Source organism: Rhamphochromis sp. 'chilingali' (genome assembly GCF_963969265.1).
Source record: "Rhamphochromis sp. 'chilingali' genome assembly, chromosome: 1".
Lineage (NCBI taxonomy): Eukaryota > Metazoa > Chordata > Actinopteri > Cichliformes > Cichlidae > Rhamphochromis > Rhamphochromis sp. 'chilingali'.
Window position 1 is genome coordinate 51,333,694 of NC_137929.1, and position 11,776 is coordinate 51,345,469.

General features: G+C 42.5%; 1 protein-coding gene across 1 annotated transcript; it reads right to left on the reverse strand.

The window, feature by feature from the left end:
- Positions 1–669: 669 nt before the first annotated feature.
- On the reverse strand, positions 670–1,418 carry LOC308408527 (uncharacterized protein; the record flags this gene model as incomplete). The annotated part of the gene is made up of 3 exons (XM_080900846.1): positions 1,145–1,418; positions 944–1,061; positions 670–812 (listed from the first exon to the last, which is right to left on the reverse strand). Exons 1-3 carry the CDS (start codon positions 1,244–1,246, stop codon positions 670–672), a joined length of 363 nt encoding a protein of 120 aa, XP_080756972.1. The 5' UTR covers positions 1,247–1,418.
- Positions 1,419–11,776: the final 10,358 nt, after the last annotated feature.

The window sequence follows — 11,776 nt, forward strand, 5'->3', positions numbered from 1 at the left end:
CTGTGTTATGTTTCCTGTTTTACTTTGAAAGTCTGTCTCATATAAATGCGTCTGGTTTTGCTTCCTTTGTGTCGTTAGGCCTGATTTGCCCCAGCTGTGTTTCCCTCCTGTTACCCATTCACTGATTGCTCTCTCTGTGTATTTTAGGACTGTGTTTCTTTGTGTCGCGATCTACCATCATCTTGCTGTCTGGTGTGTCTGTCTGAGCATTAAAGCTGTTTTGAAGTACACTCTTGCCTCTGAGCTAGTGATGGGTAGATGAAGCTTCATGAAGCACTGAAGCTTTTCATCCAATTGGTTCACCCCAGCACAAAGCTTCTTGAAGCTTCATTTGCTCTAGTAGGACACCTACTGGACGTAAAAATATTAGTTGGCATGAATTTGAAGAGTGTGGCCTTTTGCACACAGCCTGTAAATGTCAACTATAACAGGAGTGTGTAAAACATGTATATTGTAGTGATGGCAGTATACTGTGTATATTTATACTGGCAGTATGTAAAATGATCATTTGGAAATGCTTAAAATGGAAATGATCATTTACTGTGAGGTGTGGTTGGGGTGTGGACAGTGGTTGTGCTTTTGTAACGTTGAGGTATGGACAGCTACAGACTGAGGCCTCAGTCCTGCCTGTTCACATTTTATTCTGTAAAAACTAAATTTTCACTGCTTTTATGACCTTTTAGTGGGGAGAACATAGCTAAGATTTAATGATTTAACGAATCTTTTGAATCCTTTGTCCTCGACAATGCTAAATGGCTGGGAGTCCTCAATCACCATGCTGACCAGGTCTTCATCTATTTGAGATTGTTCTCCTGAGGAAAGACAATAAAGATAAAGCACAAATATAAATATCACACACGTAACTTATTACAGTTGTATAATATTGTTATATCATTTAGTAACATTACAGCATGCTATATTATCATGACATTTGATGGCTCACCTGGTCTTGCTCCACAATCGGTGTTCCCCTTATTCTCATGCAAAGCTCTGTAGTGCCTAAGCATGGATGAGGTGTTGTTGTTATATCCCAGCTCCCTGGCACATAGCAAACACTTCACCTTGTACAAAAGTACAGACAGCTTAACATAAATTGTATTGCACCATCAGTATTATGAAAATACATCTGTAGAAATTTACATACCTTGTTGGGAGGAATAAGATCAAAATGTTCCCACACAGGGGAGGACATCCTCCTCTTCTTAGCTGGCTCCATTCTCTCCTGACTTTCTCTCCTCACTCTCATAAACCTCCAAACTGTCTCCAAACTCTCACTAACCGCAACTCTCCATCAAACACCCACATTTTGAATGAAGTCTGAGGGGTTTATATCGCTGTCATATCTCACGGCAAAGTTCAAACCACTTCATGAACCAGTCACGTGGTACAGCCGGGCAGCGAGGCTTCGGACGTCATCATTTTCAGCTCCTCCCATAAAAGAAGCAAGCCTCGATACGCGCATCGAGGAAACGCCCCCTCCATTACTCGACACAAGCTTCGAAGCCTCGATACAGAACGTCACATCACTACTCCGAGCGTCTGCACTTTGGGTCCTCCTTACCACAACTCCTGCCTGCACACAGCCCTAACCTGACATTATGTTCTTGTACTGATCTGTGTCGTGTCCTTAAACTCGCTCTTCTGCTTTCAAGGTAAACAGCTTTTATTTAGAATCACTCTCAGTCACATTAGCAGCTGTGTAGATTATAGACTATCACAGCTGATCAACTAGATTTAATCACATGTTGGTAAATTAATTAAATTCATAGTGAACATTTCTTCTTTCCTGATTGATGTTGTAGCTTAAAAGTGATGTTTCTCAAGTACCTGAAAGGTAAGTGTCTTTATTTTTTTTTATTTTCAGGAGAAATCAAGTATGATCGTATAATCAAAGTAAAAGTTTAGTGTAATCTGAAAATATGAGTTTCATGTCTGTGTTGAGATTTCATGGAGTTATTATGTCTGCAGGCTGAGTGTGAAGAGGAGAGAGAAACTAGACAAATGAAGACTCACTCTGGGTTTGTTCTCCTCCATCGTCTGTGATCATTGTGACTTCATGGAGTCGTCTCGTTCTGTTTCTCTGTGGATTTTTATCCTCTGCTTGGTTTTTGTGAAAGGTAAATAAATCTGTTTCTGTCAGACTCAAGTTTTAGTTAACTGTAAATAACTCTGTTTGACTAATAACTAAACTTTATGTGTTGATCCAGTGTCATGTGTTAAATATTTTTCCATTGTGACTTTTTTAATGCTCGCATGGTCTGTCCCCCTGCACTTCATCAGTGGAGACAGGAACAGAAGTCAAAATACTGATCACTGAAAAACTATGAAACAGTTTCAGAGTCTCTGTGTTTCCAAACTGAGCTGATAAATGTTTCAAGTAACATCTGTGTTATTAGTTGATGTTGAGCTCCATCTGCAGGAGGGACACAGTTAAAATGTCATCAGTGTTTAATTTCCCTCACATTTATCATGTAGCAGATCTCAGTGGGAGTGGATGTTTGCTGTGGATGTTTACAGGCTGAAATCCTTCTAATGTGACATGTTTTCAGTGCTCACATGTAAATTACAACCATCCAGTTTCTTCTTCATGATTTCAAAACCTCTCAGTGAATCAAGTTTTCTGTGAGCTGTTTAAATTGACTTTAGATTTTGGTGGATGATCAAACTGTGGCTGCTTAACTGTGCTGACTGCAGAGATACTGAATAAGTCTGATCAACAGATTCATGATGAAAGTCATGGAAACAAAATCATCATCACAGTTATCTTGGTCATCTTCATTTCACTGACTGTGGAAACAAAGTGGATTTATTCATGTTTAAGTAACTCTGAACAAACCAACCAACACAGCATTGATTTTTGACAGTGTTGTCTCTGACTCACTGTGAAAGGAAATGTGGAATTATACTGTGGTGGAAGAACATGAAAAACTATCGTGTGGGAGGCTGTCAGAAAGACTGTTTGTTGTTCTTAACAGTTCTGATGTTGTGAGAGTGTCTGCTCCTCTCTGTCTCCTCAACAGGATCATTTGTAGTGGATGTGACACAGAGCTCCTATCAGGCAGAGGAGAACCACAACATCACACTGGAGTGGACGTTCACCACCAAACCAGACACGTCCATCTCAGCACTGGAGATCCTCTGTTACCTGAAAACTGGTCAAACATACTCAACTCTTTATATTCTGTTTGATGGTGTCGAGTTCTCAGAGGATGAAGAGTTTTCAGGACGAGTCCAGAGTGACAAAGACACCCTCAGAGAAGGACGAATCAGACTCCAGCTGTCCAGACTCAGGACTGAGGACTCGGGTCTGTACCTGTGTGAGGTGGACACAGGTTATGGCCGCGGTTACAACAGCTGCAGAGTCACCGTCTCTGGTAAGACAATTCATTTATACACATGTGATCACTGGGAGCTGTTAAAATAGATCAAGGTTGGATCCTAAGGGAAAAAAAAATGGTGTTTATAAATCCTGACATTGAGTTTTTTGAAGAGACAACAAAAAGTTAAAATATAATTTTATTTCGGAATCAAACTCTGGGAAAACAGAAACAACTGGGCAACCTGGAAACATCGAACCACCAGGGCCCTGTTTCAGGAAGCCGGTTTAGTGCAAACTCTGAGTAAGTACACCCTGAGTTAACGAAAACTCTGGGTTTTCGGTTTCACAAAGCGAGTTTAGATTAATTCTGAGTGAGTTACTATGACGACACACTCCGTGAAGCTAACCTGCCCCCTAGCAGGTTTACTTCAACTAACCCTGACATTCTCTGCCTCTTTGTCGGAAACCTGACTGTAGGAAGTGTCAGACATGGCGTGCCCCTCCCTTGAAGAGCCAGTAGATGTTGAAGCCCAAATTCTCCGCAGAGCTCTCCGCCGGGAGAGAGTGATTAGAGCGCGTTTGGACATTTTATCATTGCCTGATGATTTCCTGTGTGAACGTTACCGTTTTTCAGCACAATCTATAATTTATTTGAATAACATCCTCAGGCCTAATATTGCTCATGTGACACATCGCAGACATTCTCTCAGTTCTGTACATATTATTTGTATTGCACTTCGGTTTTTTGCAAACGGGAGCTTTCTGTATAATATTGGTGACGCTGAGCACGTTTCCAAGGCTACCGTCTGTCGGGCAGTCAGGAATGTTACAGTTGCACTGAAACGTCTCCTGTACTCGTCTGTGGTGTTCCCCGGTCATAGACCCACAAGATTTATCAAAGAGGGATTCCACTAAATTGCAGGTATCAGGATGAACAAAACTTAATTCATGATGTGGTGATACTTGAACTACTACTTAAATTTTACATTTATTTTCACGGTTCCCAGGCGTGATTGGCTGTACAGATGGCACTCACATTCCAATCATTGCTCCTTCAGTAAATGAAGGAGACTATGTGAACAGGAAGTCTTTCCACAGCATTAATGTACAGGTACATAGTTCCCTGTAGCATTTCAAACTAACAAATTATTTCATTATAGTAATGGATGCTAATTTGTGTTCTCTGCACTGTGAAGATCATATGTGATGCTGCCAACATTATCACAAATGTGGAAGCCAACTGCTCAGCCTCTGTGAGTGGTGGTGGTGGAGGACCCCCACCTGTTTTTCGGGCCTCCGCTTTTTTTCTAGTGGCTATAACGGGTCACATTTGAGCATACAGAGTAAGCAAATATGTACTTGTAATGTGCTCAGATAATTTCAATAAGTGCTTACAGAAAGAAAATTAATGTAGCCTCTAACTGCAATTGATTTACATCGGACAAACAGACCAAGCACTATGGCTCATAATACAATTACACCTCACCTGTTTGGACTTTATTTTTATATTTCATTTTTACTTGCTGCCAGGAACGTTTGGGGCCTGTTGGGTTGCACCTGCGCTCACATCACATCACAAAATAAAATGTATAAAATAAAAAATAAGATATAATAAAATAACGTGTTAAATGGGTGGAAATCCCTAGATCAATGTTTAAATTAACACTCACGCATTGACTCTGTCGGCTATGTTTTGCCATGCATGCTCTCTTTCTTTTGCAGCTGAGGCTGTGTTACTTTTTTTCTGCAAAATTTGCATGTTATCGGCATATGCTGCCATCAGAATTTCGGCCTCAAGCGCTGTAAAATACATTGACCGCGCCTTCTTTCCCTCCGTCTCCATGGTAACTCGCTTAATCTCTGCTCCACTAATCAGGGCTTTATGTATCCTCGTGCGCGTGCTTAACTTGGGGTTAAAGCAACTCCGCGTTGATTGAACTACTTGTTATCAGCCTTTCTGAAACCGAATATTCCGAGTTGGACAGTTCGGGGTTACTCAACCCTGAGTATCGTTTTTCACTCCGAGTTTTCTAAACCGGCTTCCTGAAATAGGGCCCAGATCTGAATAAAGAGACCAAATTCACACATAAAAAATAAACAAATAAATGTAACTTTAAAGCTTACAACACTTATTAGGCTCATTTATTCACTCATACAGTACAGATAAGGCAGGTGATCTGTGCCAAAATTCAGAGCTCCACCATCTTTAAAATACTACCCATAAACACATCCTGGGCTTCTGATTATCACAAATGTGTAAATAATAGAATAAAACTAATTATTACCCTATTCCGCTTCCTGTCTTTAAAATGTGATCTTTTCATTATTAACACTGAATAATGTTTTTCATGTTTGTGTAACTGTGGAATTTCTTTTTTTAGGGTGGGGAATAATTAGTGTTTCATGTATCTCCTGCTTGCTGATCCTGTGTGCATTTGTGTTTCTTCTGAAATATCTAAAACAAGTAAGTCTGTTTTAGAGAAAGATATTATTCTGTAAATATAAAAATATCTCAGTCACACTTTAAAGTTTCTTAAATTATATTCAGTATAACTCAGTGAATCTTTCAATTTTCTTTCAATTTTAAACAGATCAACACTTCCTCACACACGGCCAGTGAGTTCTTGATGAAGGATTCAGTAGGTGGATCATTGCACCCAGTCTCAGGACTGACAACAACAGCTGGAAGCTGCAGATCTCAGACTGTGAATATAAACTCTGCACAACAACATGATGAAAAACCAGATTTGAAGTCTTCAGTTTGAGGCTTATAACACGTTTTTACATGAACTCAGACACGCACACGACGTCCAGGTTATGCCTGAGTTCACTTGTTTTTGGAGCTGAAGTCTCGGTTCGGCTCCTGTGTGGCCCTTTGGCTCCAACCAGCTCTCATTCAGCTCCGGTTCTGCTTCTGGCCTCGGACACTACTAAAGTAAGAAAGGCGTGGTTAGGCACTGTCCCTGAACCCGTTACTCCTCCATCCTGCAGCTGAGCCACAAACCACCCAACTTACTGAACAAGGTAATAAGCTTTTCAGTAAGTTGGTGCCGAGAACTAACAAACAGAAACAAACATGTAAAATGTTGCATGGTCCCGGAAAAGCGGAAGGAAATGGATGGATGGATAATTTCTATACTCAACAAATGATAAATGGTCGCAGCTGTCATTAATACGTTTTTTGGAGTTATACAGAGTGCCTCTCATCTGTCAACAAAACTATATCACTGTCACATTTTGGACTTTACAATATTGCATCACTGACTTTTAATATTTAATGTCTCGCTATGCATAAATGTTTTTACAAATGTTTTAGCTGTTTAACTTCTTTTTCAACTTGTATTTGGCTGTTTTTGTTTGTTTTTCTTTTTGTTTTATGTTTGTGTTTTGATCTGTGAACCCTAAAGCAGTATTTTCTTTCATAAGGTGAATCATCTCTGGAAACTGACTCTGATTTTTTTTTTCCCATTATTAAAACTGCTGAACCCCTAATGCATTTCAAAATTCCGAAAAATGCAAACTGTATTATGGACAGTGTTGGGGAGTAACGGAATACATGTACCGCCGTTACGTATTAAAAATACAAAATATGAGTAACTGTATTCCGTTACAGTTACCGTTTAAAAAGGTGGTATTCAGAATACAGTTACTTTGTTGAAATAAATGGATTACACGGCGGTACTTTCCTGTTTCATATTGTGGCGGGTCAGGACTGTTTGAGTTTTGTTTGACAGCTACGTTCTGTTGTTCCTGGCGGCAGCGTTACGGTTGCCATGGTTACAGGGTGACGCTCTCTCTCTCTGCATGTTTCCTGGGTGAGAGAGCGCCTTTTTGTTGTTGTTGTTGTTGTGCTAAGCTAATAGGCAGAATGCTACAGCTCTAAAGAATGTAGCCTCATGGGCAGAGCGCGAGGTAGGAGAAAAAGGCGAGTGGGAAAAGTACGAGTTGTCATCGAGCAGAAACGGGAGCTGGAAGCATGTAAATATAATAATAACCACTGCAGCCAAGAAGAGTGCCTGACGAGCCCAGTTGTAAGTACGCTATTAAGACTCGACTGTACACCGTGTTCGTGTTTTCCTCCGAAACAATAAGTTCCGTTGGAGCAGTCTTTCAACGCCTCTCTTTGTCTCTCGCAAGCAAAGTTGACCCAGACAACAAAGTAAAGCTATTTTTTTCGGCTACGAGCCCAACACGAACCCGACGTATTAGCCAGAGATCCCTTTACTACGGGTTCGGAGCCACGAACCTTCAGTAACAGTAATAAATCACAGCGATAGTACATTCAGGTAGTTGTAAAAAGCATGATTAAGTAATCCAAAGTATTCAGAATACGTTACTCTCATCGAGTAATGTAACGGAATACGTTACATAATACATTTTGGGGCATGTATTCTGTAATCTGTAATGGAATACATTTTAAAAGTAACCTTCCCAACACTGATTATGGATTACCAATAAATAACTGTAGTGATTTACAATACATTCCTTTTTATTTCTGCCATTGAACATAGAACACATTTAATCTTCAAAATGAGAAAATATGACATTAGTTCATTTTTTATTTGATGGCAGCAAAACCACTTAAAACCATTACCTCAGTGAGGAGGGCTTATCGTGTACCCAGTTTGATGTATGAAAAATTATTTTTCTGAAATGTGATTACATGCTGATTCAGCTCCATGTGTATCTATTAATTTTGTTCCCTTTGTTCTTTTTAAACTTCAAGAATTTGTAGTGCACTAAAAATAATGCATTTTGGGGTCATCTTGAAAGAAAGCACATGTGAAATGTAAATGTAAGGTCAAAGGTCAAATGTGACATGCTATTTGAATGCAAACAATAATAAGATAAGATAAGATAAGATAAGATAAGATAATCTTTATTAGTCCCACACGTGGGAAATTTGTTTTGTCACAGCAGGAAGTGGACAGTGCAAAAGTTATGAGGCAAAAATTAGAATACAATAAGAATAAATACAGTACACAACTGTACAGAATAGAATAAAATAAAATACTATATACAGTAGAATAAAATAAAATAAATATACAATAAGATAAAAATAGAATACAAATACAAATACTATATACAACTGAGTAAAAATACAACGATGACAGAAAGGATTATTGGACTTAGTATTATTGCATATGTATGGATGTGTGTGCTTGATCAATTAAAGTCTTTATTATGGAGTCTGACAGCAGTGGGGAGGAAAGACCTGCGAAATCTCTCCGTCCCACACCGTGGGTGCCGCAGTCTCCCACTGAAGGAGCTGCTCAGTGCTGTCACAGTCTGCTGCATGGGGTGGGAGATGTTGTCCAACAGGGATGACAGCTTAGCCGCCGTTCTCCTGTCACTCACCACCTCCACTGGGTCCAGAGGGCATCCTAGAACAGAGCTGGCCCTTCGGATCACCCTGTTCAGTCTCTTCCTGTCCCCAGCAGAGATGCTGCCGCCCCAGCAGACCACGCCATAAAAGATAGCAGAAGCCACAACAGAGTCATAGAAGGTCTTCAGGAGTGGGCCCTCCACTCCAAACGACCTGAGTCTCCGCAGCAGGTACAGCCTGCTCTGCCCTTTCCTGTAGAGGGCGTCTGAGTTATGAGTACAGTCCAGTCTATTGTTCAGATGAACACCAAGGTACCTGTAGCTGTCCACAGCCTCAATGTCCATACCTTGGATGTTCAGTGGTTGCAGTGGAGAATGCTTGTGCCTGCGGAAGTCTACCACCAGTTCCTTGGTTTTACTGGCGTTGATCTGGAGGTAGTTCAGCTGGCACCAGTCCACAAAGTCTTGGGTCAGACCTCTGTACTCCTTGTCGTCCCCATCAGTGATGAGGCCGACTATTGCAGAGTCATCAGAGAACTTCTGCAGGAAGCACTGGGTGGAATTGTGGGAGAAGTCTGCAGTGTAGATGGTGAAGAGGAACGGAGCCAGAACCGTTCCCTGTGGGGCCCCCGTACTGCAGACGACCCTGTCCGACACACAGCCCTGAGTCCTCACATACTGTGGTCGGTCGGTGAGGTAGTCCAGGATCCAGGTAGTGAGGTGATGGTCCACTCCAGAGTTCACCAGCTTGTCCTTTAGAACCGAGGGAAGAATAGTGTTGAAGGCACTGGAGAAATCAAAGAACATGATTCTCACAGTGCTTCCAGCGGTCTCCAGGTGAGCGAGGGAACGATGTAGGAGGTGAATGACGGCATCATCCGCTCCAATGCCAGGCTGGTAGGCAAACTGAAGTGGGTCCAGTGATGAGCTTATTAGGCGCCGAAGCTGAGCCAGGACCAACCGCTCCAGGGTCTTCATCAGGTGGGATGTCAGAGCCACCGGCCTGTAGCTGTTGAGGTCCTTGGGGCGTGAAGTCTTTGGCACTGGTACAACACAGGAGGTTTTCCAGAGCTGTGGGACTCTTCCCAACCTCAGGCTCAGGTTCAAGAGGTGCTCCATCACCCCACACAGTTGGTCCGCGCAGGACCTGACGACCCTCGAGCTGATGCCATCTGGACCCGCTGCCTTCTTGCCATTAATCCTCCTCAGTTCCCTCCTAACCTGGGTGGTTGAGAGAGACAGGCTGGAGCCTTGTGTTGAGTGTGTATTGGATGCTGCAGTTGGGGGTGGGGGGGAGTGAGCCGGGTGAATAGAGGAGGTGTGAAGTGTCTGAGGTGGAACAGCAGCAGTGGGGGTGGGTGAGTCTGCAGCCGATGTTGCAGACTGCCTCATGGCTGAATCAAATCTGTTGAAGAAATGATTCAGTTCATTTGCCCATCTCACATCCCTCCCAGGCAGAGAGTTCTGCTGTTGGTGGCCCGAGATGGTTCTGAGGCCTCTCCAGACTTCACCAACGTTGTTTTGTTGAAGCTGGTTCTCCATCTTCTGCCTGTAGCTCTCCTTCCCATTCCTTATCAGTCCCCTCAGCTCTCTCTGCACCCTTTTCAACTCCTCTTTGTCTCTGAAATATTTAGAATTCCCATATCAGTATTTCATACAAACAAATTTTAAGAAGTTCAAAATATAAAAGACAATTAATGATTGTTTGACCTTATTTGACCTTGATGAAAAGGTCAGGGGTCTAATGTAATCTTATATGTATAACCCCCATATATCATTCTCTATATTGTCAATACAAACAATAGCAGGAAGAGATATCATATCTGCTCTTGCTCTCAGCTAAGGCGGTCGCACTTTTCTCCTCTCCTCCTCCTCCTCTCCCTTAGCTTCCCTGCTTAGCCTCTTGTGTCCTTGTCTAGTCTCGTGTTTTTTGTATTACTTTTCCCTGGAACACTCTCTCACAGTCTGTTCTCTAAAACCTAAAAGAGAATTATGGATTTGATCAACTGGTCTCTGAATGCAATTGACACCCCTTCTCAACGAGAAGTCTGGGCTCGGGTGAGCCTGAGTGCTGAAGATATCTACCTATTCAGAACCATGGTAACAGGGTTCTTGCTGATCGGAGCTGGCTTGGCCCTGGCTTATTGAAGAATTAAGAAGGTGGAACCGGCTGTTCAAACCCCCCACAAGGCTGCCCGCTGGGATTGAAATGATGGGACGAGGCGTGAGTTTCTCAAAATGGGCTCATTGAGTGCAGCACGGCTGCCGTGAATACTCAGAACAAGACCTCTGAGTGAAAAACTGGATTACATCTGGAGGGACTAGCTCGAATAACACCTTTGAGCGCAAATTCGATCACATCTTGGGGAAGTGCACTGCGGTCGTGAGTTCTCAGAACCTGCTCTTTGAGCAAAAAGAACGACAACATCACGGAACGTAAGTTTGGATACCATCATAGAAAGCTCACGGCTCTCCAACGGGAGATTGAGAGACCAGTGTTGGACTGTTAGAACAGCTTTGAACTTCATATGAGTTGTTCGCACTAAAGTAAAAAGCACCATCACTTCATGCGGATACCCTCTCGGCGCCAGCTGCGGTCGCAAGGCTGGAGCCGAACAAAAAACACCCTGATAACGACTGTGTTTAGACTGTTCTTCCCATTCCATGCAAGGCCACCTGAGTTGGCTGGAAGACTGTTTACTTAGCCTAGCAGGGCGAAGGACACTGTCTCAGCTGAACTCTGGACACACACACACATACATATACACTGATATGCACACACTCATCCTCCCTCCCTTTCCAAACGCCTTCGATGCTTATTCCCTTCCGATGCTGACGGTGGATCAAGGAGACCAGCGCACGCAGGCCCGGATGTACTGTCTAATTTGGCTGTCTCTCACCCTTTACCCACCCCTGTGGCTTGTCATGTGTTTCTTTGGTGTATTAAGAGTTTTTTCATGTGCTATGTGCAGAGGTGTTTTTTTCTGTTCTCAAACTGTTGGAGCTCAGTCTGGGGGGAGTTAGTTTTTTCTCGTTATCTTTCCTCATGTGGTGCATTTTCCATTGTTATACCTCTCTGACCTGTCTTCCCCATGTGATCTTTTGTGTAATGTATGTATGGTCGGAGGGTAA